Source organism: Aulonocara stuartgranti (assembly GCF_965226115.1).
Source record: "Aulonocara stuartgranti genome assembly, chromosome: 4".
NCBI classification, from domain to species: Eukaryota; Metazoa; Chordata; class Actinopteri; order Cichliformes; family Cichlidae; genus Aulonocara; species Aulonocara stuartgranti.
In genome coordinates, this window is record NC_138942.1 from 23,573,586 (window position 1) to 23,588,068 (window position 14,483).

General features: G+C 46.9%; 1 protein-coding gene across 2 annotated transcripts in view; it reads right to left on the reverse strand.

The window, feature by feature from the left end:
• The window catches only part of tnrc18 (trinucleotide repeat containing 18), a 45,458-nt gene that overhangs the window by 12,168 nt on the left and 18,807 nt on the right, over positions 1–14,483 (reverse strand). For both annotated transcript variants that reach the window (XM_082529550.1, XM_082529549.1), the window contains exons 4-18: positions 14,376–14,483; positions 12,169–13,944; positions 9,982–10,069; positions 8,986–9,215; positions 7,754–7,900; positions 6,984–7,168; positions 6,230–6,641; positions 5,050–6,027; positions 4,820–4,965; positions 4,604–4,737; positions 4,354–4,467; positions 4,066–4,246; positions 3,660–3,975; positions 2,801–3,013; positions 2–166 (exon numbers count right to left, since the gene is read on the reverse strand). In XM_082529550.1, coding sequence (XP_082385676.1) covers positions 2–166; positions 2,801–3,013; positions 3,660–3,975; positions 4,066–4,246; positions 4,354–4,467; positions 4,604–4,737; positions 4,820–4,965; positions 5,050–6,027; positions 6,230–6,641; positions 6,984–7,168; positions 7,754–7,900; positions 8,986–9,215; positions 9,982–10,069; positions 12,169–13,944; positions 14,376–14,483 — 5,193 coding nt within the window. The remainder of the gene's footprint in view (position 1; positions 167–2,800; positions 3,014–3,659; positions 3,976–4,065; positions 4,247–4,353; positions 4,468–4,603; positions 4,738–4,819; positions 4,966–5,049; positions 6,028–6,229; positions 6,642–6,983; positions 7,169–7,753; positions 7,901–8,985; positions 9,216–9,981; positions 10,070–12,168; positions 13,945–14,375) is intronic.

The following is a 14,483-nucleotide window of genomic DNA, read 5'->3' on the forward strand; positions in this document are numbered from 1 at the left end:
CCCAGAGTGCTTTGCCTGCTGCAGTGTTTGCTGTCGTGGTGGAGGCTCAAAGAGGCCGAGCTGACAGGGAGCGCACTCGCCGCAAACCTGGCCAGCAGACCCAGCCCGCTCTCCTCACAACCGGGGTCGTTGTCTGAATCCGACTCTTCCTCGTCCTCGGAGGTTTCTGCATCAGAGAAAAGATTTCCAGCTCAGAGACAAATGTGTTCACGGCAGGAGGTCTGGACCAAAGGTCAGATCGCTTCCTACTGTTGCAGAGAGAGTGCACCACAGAGAGGGCTAATTAACAAAAGAAATAACACCGCTATTGCAGCAGCCCGGATCTTTAACTATGTGTCTACACAAGTACACATAAACACACACACACACGTGTAGGCGGGAGAGAAACAACAGTGGAGAGAGAGGAGATCCACTGTCTGAACTGCCGCAGCCCGCCTTTATGTAAAGCTGCACGAGAAAGCAACAGCAAGAAAAATCAACCATAAACATGCATCTGAGCCCCACACACACACACACACACCACAGCTGATTTCAGAGGACGTTATATTGACTTACACTGGAAATCTCGTATAACCTTAGCTGTAGCTTGCCTGAACCTAATCCCAACCTAAACCTATCCTGAAAACATCACTTTACTTTCAAATGTATTCATTGCATCATGAGGTCCCATTAAGTAGTTATGTCCCCATAATGTAAGTGGTGAAACAGATTAAGGTCCCCACAAAGTCAGTAAGACCCGCGTGAGCTGACTGGGATATTATTTATTATTGGAAAAATAAAAACACTCAAAAACATCATGGAAATAAAATAAAAGCTGCTCCTCCTCCTCTGACAAGCCAGAAGAGCACACAAAGAGACACACACACTCAGAGTGTAGCATAGTGGCTGTTAGCTGCATGTAGCTGGCAGTTAGCAGTTCATGAACAGAGGGGGTTAGTGTTAACATGGAGGGTGGATACACAGTACATTTAAGAGCTGTAAAATTATTAAAAGGCTATAACTTTGGGATTTAAGTGATGCTAAAGCACAGAACTATAAAAAAAAATGTTAGGGAAAGGAAACTCATCACTAGGCTGAAAATCAAGTGGTTCTGGATTTTTGTGTTCAAAGCCTCAGTTCTAAGAAGAATCAGAGGTGACTGTGCTGTCAGGTTTCCCTGGAGCATACCTGCCGGTCACTGCAGGGTTTTTAGGCTTTAACCCCAATTAATTGTACAGTTTACTTTCACTGCAGCTCGAGACAAGAATGAAAACATTTAAAGACTTGTTTCGAGGCTCTAACAGTTACTTTTAGGAACCAAATCTGGTGCACATGTTGTACTGTGAATCCACGGTGCGTTAACAGTAGCAGACAGACGTTAGGACAAGCAGGCACTGAGAGGACAGCCCTGTGAGGCCCCTTATGTGGTTTAATTATCCATGGTTATATCCTCTGTTCCAAACCAACACCAAATGTGTCTCTTTAAACTTTTACAAGCCATCAGTAGACATTAACTTGGTAGGTGGGGGTAACCATGGCTACCGCTAGAGCTCCAAATTGTGTGAACAATAAAAAAAACAAAACAAAAAAAAAAAAAACCCCTCCCCCCCAAAAAGTTAATATTCTCTGTAGGCATTTCAATTTCAGCATAGTCCATGTTAGTCAATAATAAAATTGAGGGAGGGGCACATCCTACTTACAGAGCAGGTGACAGGGGTGTGGCCTCAGACAGGGTGGGGCAGGGCAGCGCAGCGGCGAGAGCCTAGCCGTAACGTAGCCTGGCCTTAGCCCAGTATAGCTTAAGCAAAGCTTTAGCCACAGCGCAGAATGGCCATGGCGCGGTAGTGTAGGCTCAAGGCTGCGCTAGTCCTCGCCAAGCTTCTGTAATGTCGCAGTAGCAGCAGCACAAGCACATGGAACAGGCTGAGACACTTAAAAGCATCATGAGTAGGGCAGGAAGGGGATGGGGGTGGGGGTCAAAGGTGAGAGGACAGAGCAAGGTGTCGGAGACAGCAACGTAAAGGGAAAAGGGTTATTTGAAGGTTTAGTAGACACACAGGAGGAGCTCTATTGTCCAAATATCCCAAAATCACTCTTGGGTCATTTTTCCCCCAAAAACGTCAAACACCAGGCCACATGCTCAAGAAGCGTTAGTCTAAAAACAAAAGTGAAGCACGACAACTAACACTAGCATTACACATCTATTTTATGACCGTTTAAAAGCGCAGCAAGGAAATTATCTGTCCAAACAGACTGGGCTCTGTGTGCTCTGAATTCATCTTCTAGCTTTCCAAGTGTGAACCCTTAAGCAGAACAGCCATTTTCCAGCTATCCACAGGGATATTTGACGAACAAAGCACTTCAAAGGATGTGTGAGGTGCACTTGGGCAGCTGGACGTACTGACAGAGACGGACAGACAGATGAAGCAGACACAAGGACCACGGCGCTTTGCATTCTGTAGCAATCAAATCAACACCTTTAATAAAGCTTATAGATGTCAAACTGCAATACAATTTTATGAGGGGGCGAAAAATTCACAATTCACAAAATGTTCAATGTACAAATGCTACAAAACAGTTTGCAATCCAGGCATTAAAAAAACACCGTAGAAGTAAACATTTGTTTTAAAAAAATATGGCAACTCTGCAGAGAGGCCAGCAGCGAGAGAGGTAGAGATCGTCAAGCAAAAGCACAGTCTTAATAAAAAAACCCCAAAAAAAAGCTGCCTTAGTGAAGACCAAACTAAGACACAAGCTCTAAGACACAGTGATGTCTGACTCGACAGCAAGCGGCGAATAGCTCTAAGATTTGGTCAGTAACCTTGGTCGAAGGAGTCGTCAGAGGAGCTGAGGCCCGCTTCCTCCAGCAGTAGGGATAAGTGCTTGTGTTTCTTCTTCAGAGATTTCTCACTGGATAGCAGGGATGTCGGCGATGAAGTAGACCGCCTCTTCCTGGGCAGGCTGCCGTGGGAGCGCGTCCCTGAGAGAGGGGGCCAGCCCCCTCGAGCAGAAGTGTGCTCCTCTGAATCGGAGTCTGGTGTGGAGAGAGTGCGGTTAATCATTCATGAGGTCATGAGGATGGAAACAAAGACTCAGACACAAAGAGAGTTTCCGCTTGGTTTCAATATCACAGCCTCACAGAGATTAATGTTTTATTTTCTAAACTAATGCAGCAAAGCCCAGCATATCTGGAACTAGTCAGCCGCAGATAATCTAACTTTCTACACCATCTAACCAACGAGCATGTGTCAAGAAAATGGGGGAAAATGCAAGAAAGCAAATCATTGCCAGACAAAAAAAGACAAGATTAGTGAGTGACCAAGCAGGTCACCCAGAAACTGATCCACATGTGCACCTTTAAATTGCTCTCAGTGGTTCTGATGCACTTTATCTGTGGAAGTCTTGCACATGCAAATCTAATTCCCACCACTTCAGACCCAACTCCCATCTCTACAGCACTTTTCTGTGTGCTGAAGCCAGTGACTGACAAATGTAAAATGACGTAAGTGGCATAAAACATGAGTATGTGCTGCACTTTTAATTTTCCAAGTCTAACCATGAATTATATAAAAAGTGACACTGTATCAGCATTAGCTAAAAGTAGGTCACTCTATAACTCAGGCTGTGTTGACAGTTGGGGAAAAGACACATGAAGCTACTTTTTGTCTCCAGGTACTCACTGTTAGAGCAGCTGCTGAGCTCTGATCTCATGGGAGAGAACAAAGCTGTCTTCTTCTGACCTTTCACTTTCCGGGCAGCGTCTGAAGCAGAAGCCTCGGAAGCCATCTTGTGTTTTCCTGCTTTGACCGAGGAGTGGATTCCTCTCTCTTTGAGTCGACTTTCCACAGACTTGCTCTTCGACTTCTCCGATTTCGTGCTGGAGGTGAATTTGCGTGATGCGCCGAGAGAGCCGAGCTGCGAGAGAGAGAGCGCTCTGTCGAGGTCTGACGCCAGCTGCTCCTGCTCACATAGGAGGCCGCGCTTTGCCTTTAGCACCTAAGACCATCACCATAGACTCATCATTAATTATACGAGACCAGTCTCATTACCCTACTGCCAAAAAAAATACACTTCCAGGTAGCCTACCTCCAGCGGATGACTGGTAGATGGCTCCGTGTCATTCCAGCTCTTCTTCTTTTTCTTCTTTTTCACTTTCAAGCCTCCACTTCCTGCCTCTGTCTCCTCTTCTTCTCTGGACACCCGGAACTTCTTCCTTTGTCCTTCCCCTGCTTCAGAATCCTCCGAGTATTGCACCGCCCTACCCACCCTGGGACAGAAATATCCACCTTTGCTGAATATGCATATAGAAAAGCATGCATAAAGGAGAACAAACGGCAAAAGCCAGCAGCAGATTACATTTGTGGGTTCACTCACTTTCCAGGCCTGCTGTCCAGTTTGGTAGGTGTGGCCAAGTGTTTCCTCTTTCTAGGTCGCCCCCTACCCCGTCTGGTCAGACTGCGCCTCTCATCTTCCTGCAGCTGGCGCTCACTGACACAACAAAACAATTTTAAGCGTGTGTTAGTCCAGGAGCGGAGGCATGGAAGCATTTTTCGCACTTTTGTGATTATTTCGCGTAGTAGTGACTCTTACAGCAAGTGTGCAAGCAGTGTTAAAAAAAAATTACCGCTTGTCTCTGCGTCTCTGGAGCTTGCTGAGCTCTCTCTGCTTCTCTTTATAAGTCTTCTGCAGCTCAGCCAAGCGGACACGGAGTTCCACTTCCATTGTGTCCAACACATCCAGAGGCAGTTTACTGTACAGCTGCAAAGAGAGGCAACGAGGTGAGAAACATTTCCTAAACCGGCTCATTTTCAATTGTGGGCCACACGTTTCTTGATCTTACCGGCTCCTCTTTCCTCTGCCGCCAGCTGTACTTCTTGTTGGGGTCCAGCGTTCTGGGCAGATCAATGTGGGATTGTTTCTCTATGGCCTCCAGAAGGATTTGTTTGCTTGCTTCAAGAAGACAGTCTAGACCCTCTAATGTCACATCTGGATGGGATGCAGAAAAAACTAAAATTAGAGGAGTTCATAAATATAAATAGCTGTTTATTACATCTGTTAGAAACTGCTTACCTTGCTCCTTATGGCTGTTTTCTAACTCTTGCTGAGCCATTTGGCTAAGCAGGGCCATCCCCTCCAGCGCCACCATCTCCATAGGTCCTGCAGTGCTGCAGCTTTCAATCTGTGGTATGAGTGTTGGGGCAGGTGGGGTGATGGATAGAGGATGGACGATCTCACTAGCTGTCAATAAGGCGAGCATCCCTGCCATGGGATCTTCTGAACTGATGACAAGTGGAAGTGGAGAGGTAGGGGCAGGAAGTGGATAGAGAGGAGGATCAACCAGACTTTCTTTTGGACTCGGAGCATCCAAGATGACTGGACTGTCTGGCTGTTCCTGTTCACATGAAGCGCTGGTGGTTTGATCTAGTGATGCACATGTCTGAGACAGTTCTTGTCTGTCTGAATCTGTGCTGATGCACTCTGCATAATGTGTTTGGTCTGGATCCTTTATGACCTTGGATTTAGGTTCAGCTTCTGTGAGTGTAGGAGGCTCAGAATATGCTGTCAGACATGAGTAAGCTGAAACTTCTATTTTGATTTGACCTTCTTCCTTCTCTTCCTCCCTGATTTCCAGCCCTCTGGCTCGTTGTGGTGGAGGACTAGGGACATGCAGAGGTAACGGTTGAGGCTGTGGCTTTGGGGGTTCCCTGTCGTCTTCATTGTCCTGGGTGACTTGGGCAGGACTACAGCTTTGCTGAAGAGGTCCGAGTGGCTCTGGTGTTATGTCAAGCTTTCCCTGCTCCACATCAGGTTCCTGTTTGAGGAAAGATGCCGACTTTGACTGCTCTAGCTTTTGAGGCATGATATCTGTGTCCAAAAGCCTTGAATGGAGATGGGCTGAGGGCAAAGGGGCAGCTAAAGCAGGAGAGCAGACACGACGGGGTGGGACAGCTTCTGCATTTTCCCCTGTGGGTGTTGGGATGTGATAAGGAGGAAAAGGTGAGCCAAATGGGGCCGTGATGGACTGGTAAGGATAACCTGGAGGGAGATCTGTCACAAAGGCAAACAAAAATATAAGTTAGAACTGAAAATTTGTCTGATATCAGGAGGTAGGTCTGATTAATTCATTGCTTAAGACACTTTATGTTTGGACTACCGTGAAATAAAAGTCTTATGTATCCACTCTAGCTGACATGATGATGAAAAGCAAAGATGGCTGCATTATACACTTGTTAGGTTGCTCCAGACTCACCGGCGTACATGCTTTGAAAGGGTGCAGAGGTCGGTTTCTGCCCCTCTCTCTGTTCCCTCTGTCTCACCTCCCCCTCTTCAGACATCTCTTGTTTAGGCCGCCGTGGCGAGGAAGGGGGGGGAGACGCTGAACGGGGTGAAGGCGGGTGAGGCAGGGGCTTCGGCGGAGACAGTACTCTCTGCCCACCTTCCTCTGACTTCAGTGTGGTCACTGGAGAGGGGAGCCGAGGCAGCGGGGTTAGGGACGATGTCGACGGGGTTGGAGATCGAGAGGAAGGAGGAGGTTTGCGGGGATGCAGCACCGGTGAGGGAGACGGGGATGAAATTGAGGAGGGTCTGGGCTTTGAGTCAGTGTTACGCTTGTCTGCTTTGTCTTCCATCTCTGGCCGGTGCTCACTGGCCTTTAGGCGCTCCTACAACACAGGAGAGGAGATATTTCTGACAGACGCACGCACCGTGTGTGTATGATGTGACAGACTCAGGATATGAATTGTGGGATGTGCTTTGTTTAGACTTTCCTGGCTGTATTCTTTTGCAGCTGCAGGATATGGCTGTTTACTGATCTTTACTTTTTGGAAGCGCAATCAAAGCAGGGAACTAAAACCCTACTGCAAGCCAATCTAATATTGTTTTGCTGTGTTTATGCCTTTATGTCTACATACAGCTGGATTGTACAATGTGTAATATTCATGGAAATGTCTTTAAATATGGTGTTTGTTGACATGAAGGTGCTTAACAGCACAAAGTTCACTCACAGCTATCTGTGCATTCCTCTGTAGCTCCAGGACCTGCGCTGTGTGCTGCTGAATCATGAGTAGCTCGTGTTGTCGGAGGATTTGCTGCTGAGAGAGGAGCTGCAGCTGGGCCGCATGCTGCAAAGTGCTGGTTGTACCGTACACACCCGACCACACTGGGGCTCCACGCTCCAGTACATCACCACCTGCAGAACAGCAGCCAGAGCCATGAGGAGAAAGTAAAATTAAATGTCCATTCAAAGTTTCTGCTTTTTACAAAGCAGTTTTTTCCCCACTTACAAAAAGATTTTTTTGGATATTCTTAATTTGATAAAGAATTATTGGAACTTGGGTTTGTTTACTACTGTGATACTCCACGTCCTTTTTGTAGCTTTTGGGCACTGAGGAAACCAGCTGATGTAGTTTTAATATAAAAACTGTTGCCTTGTTGCATTGCTATAACTACCCCATGCACATTAGGTGTTACTCAACTGTAAAGGAAAACGACTGAAACTGAGTTGAGTATGTACAAGGGGAAAAGAAGTACAATGCACTGCTACAGGATCACAGATACAGGGTTTAGGGTGGCTTATGGTCAAAGAATAGCCTCAGCTGATGGCAAATTATAAAATGAAGCCAGAGAAACATGAGTGATTTTCCATTTTCATTTGTTTACAGAAAGTACAAACAGTAACATCTGTCTGTATAAAAGTGGTACTCCTTTGTTTTCGCTCGAGCAAGGCGGAAGCCAACTTGCACTGACACTTTTACAAAGACAACAGCTTTCCTACCATAGTGTGGCAGGTGTTCGGATTGGATGACGATTAGCTGTCCAGACTGCGGATCTCTGGCAAACTGGTAGGGAGGGGGCATCGAGCCTGGCAGAGAGGGTGGGTAGCCTGGGGGGAGGGTCTGGTGGAGTGAAGAGGGACCCAGGCCTGAATAGGAGGGGGGGAGAATAAAAGGGTGAAAAAAATGGAGGCAGAAGTGCGAAAAACGTCAGATGAAAAGAAGAGAAAGTCAACAGAAGCCAAACTGAATCCAACATTTACCCAGTGCTATTCTTCATTCAGTATTTATACTTGCAGTGAAAGCATAATGGAATCACATGTGGGAGCGTGCACTGAATTTAGCTGCTTGAGAGAGTATTTTGTTTTTGGGGGTTTTTTGTCCTCCGTGTCTAGACAGAGAAGGCCCTTTGGGAGCTTTGCATGACCATGTGTCTCAGTGTTGCATGTTTTTAAATCTTACATGCTTATGCAAGCATACACGTGAGTGAGTGAGTTTGCATCTCTGTGCTGTTATTTCTGGACAGTGTGCATTGGAAGAAGAAGGTCTGGAATGTCCTGGAGAGACCAGGAATGTCTGCGGCACTTGACTCAACGGGGCTGCTGCTGATTGAACCGCTCGACGGACAGACAACACCAATCAGGAAAAGCCACGTGTGAAAAGCTAGACAAAGCATGTGTGCTCTACGTTTAGCACCAGGTGTTATAACGCTGACAGACAGTAAGATAGAAATGATTCTGAAAGTGCAAAAGCATACAGAGTTAAAACCGCTAATTCCTTTAACGGCGTGCTGTGCTATCTGTCCCACATCTGGGTGTCTCCTTCAGTGCTCAAGGAGCTTATTTAAAACTCCAACATGTAAGGTTTCCATCAAACAAAGCGACTGTAACACACGTAACATGTGTTTACCACTTTGTTTTTAATGCAAACAATAAGTAAACTAGGGCTTTCTGTATGATTACTTCCAAATAATCCGTTAAATAATTGTTTACTCTAAACAAATAAATAAATGTTGAAACAACAGTCAAAATAAAAGCAGCACAATCAACAATGTGTCTTTATTAATTTTCTGCAGCTTGAATAAAAGATTCATTATTTCAGCTTTTGTTGACTTTTCTCTTGACATAAAGCACAAAATTATTAAAATCGCCAGTTACACAACTGAGTTCCTCAACGATGTTACGAGGGGTTTGAGGAAAAATCTAAAGTGTGAGACAAAAGCACATCTACATACTGTATGGAGAGCCAGAGAGCCAGACTGGGGGAGCTCCAGACCGGGGTATCCACGAGTGAGAGGTCAAAGTTGAGGGGTCAGGAGGCCATCGTCCTGCCCCTGCCAGAGCGGCCCCTCCAGTGACCACAAGGTTTGGGGTCATGAGGCTGGATGTCATCATACTGGGTGTCAAGCCGCTAGATAGTGGGGCAGGGTGCATCTGAGTAAACTCTGCAAGTTCCTTGGACTCTCTAAAAGGAAACAAAATCCGTTTAATAAAGGGACAACCCCTGAGAAATGAAGGCAGAGTGGAAATGCCAAAAACTTCAGTTTCAAGGACAGCTCCAAAAGAGTCAATCCCAGTGGACTCCCATAATGCATTCGACTTTACAGCAGAAAGAAACCAGTTTACAGTGTGCTACATAAACATTTTTAACCACGTTCATAACAACGGTACACAGTAAGATTTTGATTTTGTTCAGGCTTAAAATTTTGCATTAACAGGAACATGACTTCTTTGACAGACAGGTGGATGCAAACTGGCTACCTGCTCTGTGCTGTATCAGCGAATCTGAGTGGCTGAACTGGACCTCTTCACTAGCATTTTTACTGGAATTAAATCTGTGCTCCAGTTTTGGTGAGTAAAAATTCTAGTCCCTTATTTGTTCCTTCACAGGAATTAGCAGGAGTCTGTGTCGACTGTTCGGGATACAGCTCGTTAGCTGAGCTTGCTCATAAGTTTGAACTCTGCACTGCAAATATGGTCACATGTAGCACCAAACCCACAAAGTGGTGAAAACCACAGAGTTTAAGTCACAAAGCAACAGGTGACACAGTTGATTCTTCCACCCTTTATATACAGGCTACGATTTTAATTTAATATTGTTTAAAGAAGAGACCTGCAGGTGGCCCAATAGACTTGTTTAAACATGATTCATGACTAATGAGTAACTGGGTTACTAACAATAAAAAAAAATAATAAAATAAAAAAAATCAATAGCTGAATTACTTCCCCACCTGAGCACTTTCTCCTGCTCACGTTCGAGCCGGCCAGCCAGCAGTCTGTCATTGTGGTGGCGAGCACGGTCCTCTCCACGTTCTTCATCTACACATTCAGGAAGACGGGAAGAGAGAAAAGGATTCATCATCACATTTTCTTCGATACTACACCATAGAAGAAAATATGATGGGCTATAACAGCCATATTATGCTACCTGCTACAGTGCACTCTACTATTGGACATCTCTCTGGTCTATAGTAGGGATGAAAAAGGAAACTCTGGCAGGTTATAAAGTTGAGCACGATGGGTGACAACAGAGAACAGAAGGGGAAAAATACAAGGTGACAGCGACTAAAGGTGGCACAGCATGTCATAATGAGCAGAGAGGCTACAAAAAAATCATTATGTTAAGCTTCATTCTCCAAACAGAGTGTGTGTGCACACAAACTGTACAAACACACACAGAAATGGAGCGACGGCTCTCACTCCAGCTGCCAGCTCGCATCAATTATTAGTCTAGTGCCGCAGGAGACACGTGAACCTGCCATCGCTGCCTTACTACTGCATACACAGGGCCTTAAACCCATCCTGCTTACTATGAGAGCCAACGGCAAAAGACTGAGGAGGAAGAAAAGAGGAGGAAGGGGAGCAGCACTCAAGCGGGCAACCCAGAATAAACATGAGGGTCTCCTCCTCTCTCCCATTAACCCTTTTCCATCTCATCAACGCTGACTGAGGGTCCCCAAGCAGCAGAAGGTTTTATACATGTGTGCCAAACCTTTCAGTCATGAGAGAGAGAGAGTGTGTGTGTGTGTGTGTGTGTGTGTGTGTGTGTGTGTGTGTGGCCTATAAAAGGACAAGAGACTTTAACAATCCCTGACATGCTCCACAGGAAAGGGTTCTACACTGTTACCAAGGTTACAAGGAGCCGGCCCCACATGCTATCCTTTCTGTATCAGGGATAAACACTGCGTGCCCCCTCTTCTTCCCCCACATTCCTCATTGCTGTGCTTCCATCTGTCTCATACTCTTCTTACTTTCCTGACACACTTTTCTCCTCCGGTCCATCAACCTATTGATAGATGGTCTCTCCTATCATTAGACCACTTCGTGCTTCCTTCCATTTACACATCCATCTATTTCCAGTGTAATTCTTCTGCTGTTTATTTAGAGCTCCTCCTAGCATGAGGGACTGAGGCTATTAGCAAATCAATCTGCTCAAGGAAGGAAATGACTAACTCCCCCCCCCTCCAATCGCAAACAGGGATGCACTGCATGTGCATCTACAGTAGCTCATAAATACACACAATTCCTAATATACACACAGTCACTCAAGACTGATCCATTGCTTAGCAACGCAGCCATGGTCTTATTGTAATTCAAGGCTTGTTTGTAGCTTTTAGCTGCGCTCTGTAATGACATGTTTAATGCAGAGGGGGGGAACGAGTGGAGAAAGAGTAGAGGGCCCAGAGGTGGGACAAGGGGGGAGTACCTCTACAAAACCCTTTTCTGAAAGGAAAGAAGGGTGGGGAGGCAGAGAGATATTCAACTCAATGAAAAGAGCAAGAGAGAGAGTGAGGCCGAGCTGTGGGAAGATAGAAAGAGCTCAATGACACACGGTGCTGAGAAAGAAACAGAAACAAGGAGATGGAGCGGGAGCACTGGAGCTGAATGACCTTGACGTCCAAGAATGGAGTGTAATATGGCAGGAATTGCAATGCACCCTATGACATAATTAGTCAAATTGTGGGGGGGGGGGGAGTTGTTTTTAACCATTCAAATCATGTTGCACGCATGAACACCTCAGTGTCAAACAGGGGGCTGAGGAAATATGACTTTGAGGCGGGAGAAAATGAATCGTCTATTATTCATAGAAACCAAAATGAGGAATCATTTGCTCTTGGTTCATTTAACTGAAGGGATCTGTGTTCCCTGCAGAACAATTCAGAGAGAAGCCACAGTGGAGAGTTGAAAGCACAAGCACAAGCAAATACATTTGAACAATGTTCTAAGTACACTTGATTTAACTTGCCAGTAACTTTAAAATATTGTGTTATCAGTTCAGTGAATGTGACTCCTGGAAGTATTTTAAAACCCACACTGAGTGCAATTTGCACTCAGATTTGTACGTCTATCAGTCACCAGGAAAAGAAAAAAAAAAAAAAAAGGAGTTTTTAGCTGAAGAAGACCAAAGAAGTACTGACCTTTAATAGCGGTTTGCAGCAGGGGTCTCTGTGTGTCTGAGCTCCCACTCGTCTGTTTACTGGTGGCCCCGCTGTCTCTCTGCCGAGCCACAGCAACAGCAATCCCAACCGGAGGGTGGCGCACCTCGCCCTCACCTTCCCGACCAAAGGAGCGGGCACTGTCGGGTCGCTCCTGTTCTCTCTTCAGCTGAGGCATCCTTAATGCTCCTGAACCACCGGAGCCAACTGCTATCCTATCCCTCTCCCTTTCTCGCTCTCTCTCTTTCTCCCTCTCCTTTTCCCTCTCGATTTCCATCCCAATGTTCGCCAATCCACCAAAGGGCCCTCTGCCGTCCGTGATGTTCCTGGAGGAACCAGGGCCTTCAGCAGCAAAGTTTCCACTGTATTTGATCAGGCTCTGCATGGCCGAAACCTCTTTAGAATCCGAACCCAATCCCCCACCACGCTCTCCACCGCTGGAACCCCCTGGTCGGTAGAGTGCCGATGGGTCCAGGTAGCGTCTCTGACTACCCTCTTCGCTTGCACGCCCGTGTCCGTGCTGGGAGGAGTGTGTTTGGGGGGAATGGCTGTGGGTCGATTGTGTGTTGCTGTTGTGTCGATGGGATGTGTGAGGGGACTGTGACATTCGCGTGTGTGTCTGCTGGCTGTGGGGAGAAGAAAGCGTGTGTTGGGCTGCCAGAGCAGCCATGTGACTTGTAGCGTATTTGGTCACCGGACTGATAGGATTCCACTTGGGCTCTGCCGCAGATCGCTCTATGCCTAATCTGTTTGAGTGTTTAGAGATGTCCCTGGTTTCTGGGCTGAACCTTGATTGGATGGAGGAGAGGGATGTGTCCTGGCTTCGTTTACCAACGGAACCATTGGAACAAATCACAGAACCTTCCTCTCTTTGATTGCTTAAATCGCCTGAGTGGGAGAGCCGAGGATGCTCCATGAGGATCTTCTCATGAAACCTGTAGCTCTCCCTCTCTCTGTCCCGTTCATGCTCCACGTCTCTGTCACGCTCCCGTTCTCTGTCTCTGTGTTTGTTGTCGCGCGCTTGTGATGCTATCTGGATCGGCCCCGCCTGCTCATCATAAACCTCCACAGAAGGCACATACGTAGGTGCGCTTATGCGTTGCTCCCTGACAGACTCTCTGGTTGTGGAAAGGTGGGGTGCTCCAGCTGCTGAGGACTGGAGAGCAGGAGGAAGGACATAGGATATGTGGAGGGTTCCAGCTGACGTGGCTACAGAGTCATTCCTCCTATGTCTCTCTGAATGAGGGTTTGAGTTATTCGCATTAGAGTTATGGTGGAGTCGAGAGCCGCTATCCTCGTCCCGACTCCCTCTGTCTGGTTCTGGTCCATGAAACCTGCCTGTTCCTCCACCCCCACCAGGAGGGAAGGAGGTCTGTGGAGATGACAGCCTGGATCTGGGCTCCACTGTGGAAGGCTGGGAGTGTGACTTTTGCTGGTGTAGATGGAAGGACCAACCATCTCTGTCTCTTTCTGCGTCCCGGTCCTTTTCCTTCTCTCGTTCCCGTTCCCTGCCTACCCTGCGGTCCTCCTCACCTCTCCCGTCCTGTGTCAAGTCCACCACGCTCTGCGGCCGCTGCTCCTCTCTTGAACGTTCCCGCTCCCTTTCCCTGTCTCTATCCCTCTCTCCCCGATAAGACCTTTCCCTCACCCCTTCCCGGGATGTCCTCTGTGGGGGTGTGGAGCTGGACGGGGTATTGGAGGCAGCAGACGGGGGGTGGAGAGGTGACTGCCTCAGGGAGGATGGCAGGTAATATCCCTCTAGAAACACAACATAACACACAAGTCAGACAACACAAACAACCACACAGCATGCTGACAGATGATGAAACAGATGATGAAGGCAGAGTACAGCAGCATCCTGCAGCACTCAAGCAGAGGTGAAAAATAATAATAAATATTTATGTGTCAACTTGCCAAGAAAACGTAACAATGCAACAGGCTTATAGTAGATCGGCAACAGCCGAATGACAGAAGAGACATACATTATAGTGTGAAAATGACAAAGGAATCAGGGCTAAATCTGGTGTTGTATTTCTGGCCAGGGCCCACAACTAAATAGGCTTTCACACTATAATAAAAAGGTTTAGCACAAAACCTACTGCTGCTGATGTATCACAGGATAAGGCAGAATATGTACAATAAATTCAGGCAACTGGTCTTTGTGAATGTTGTCGGCGACAGATACTGACCTTTATGAGAATCATAGAGAGGGTGCTGGGAGAGCGAGGGAGGCTCAAGGTGCCCCAGGTGCCCCAGGTAAGGGCTGGAGTACAGGCTGCTTGGAAGAGGGGGGTAGC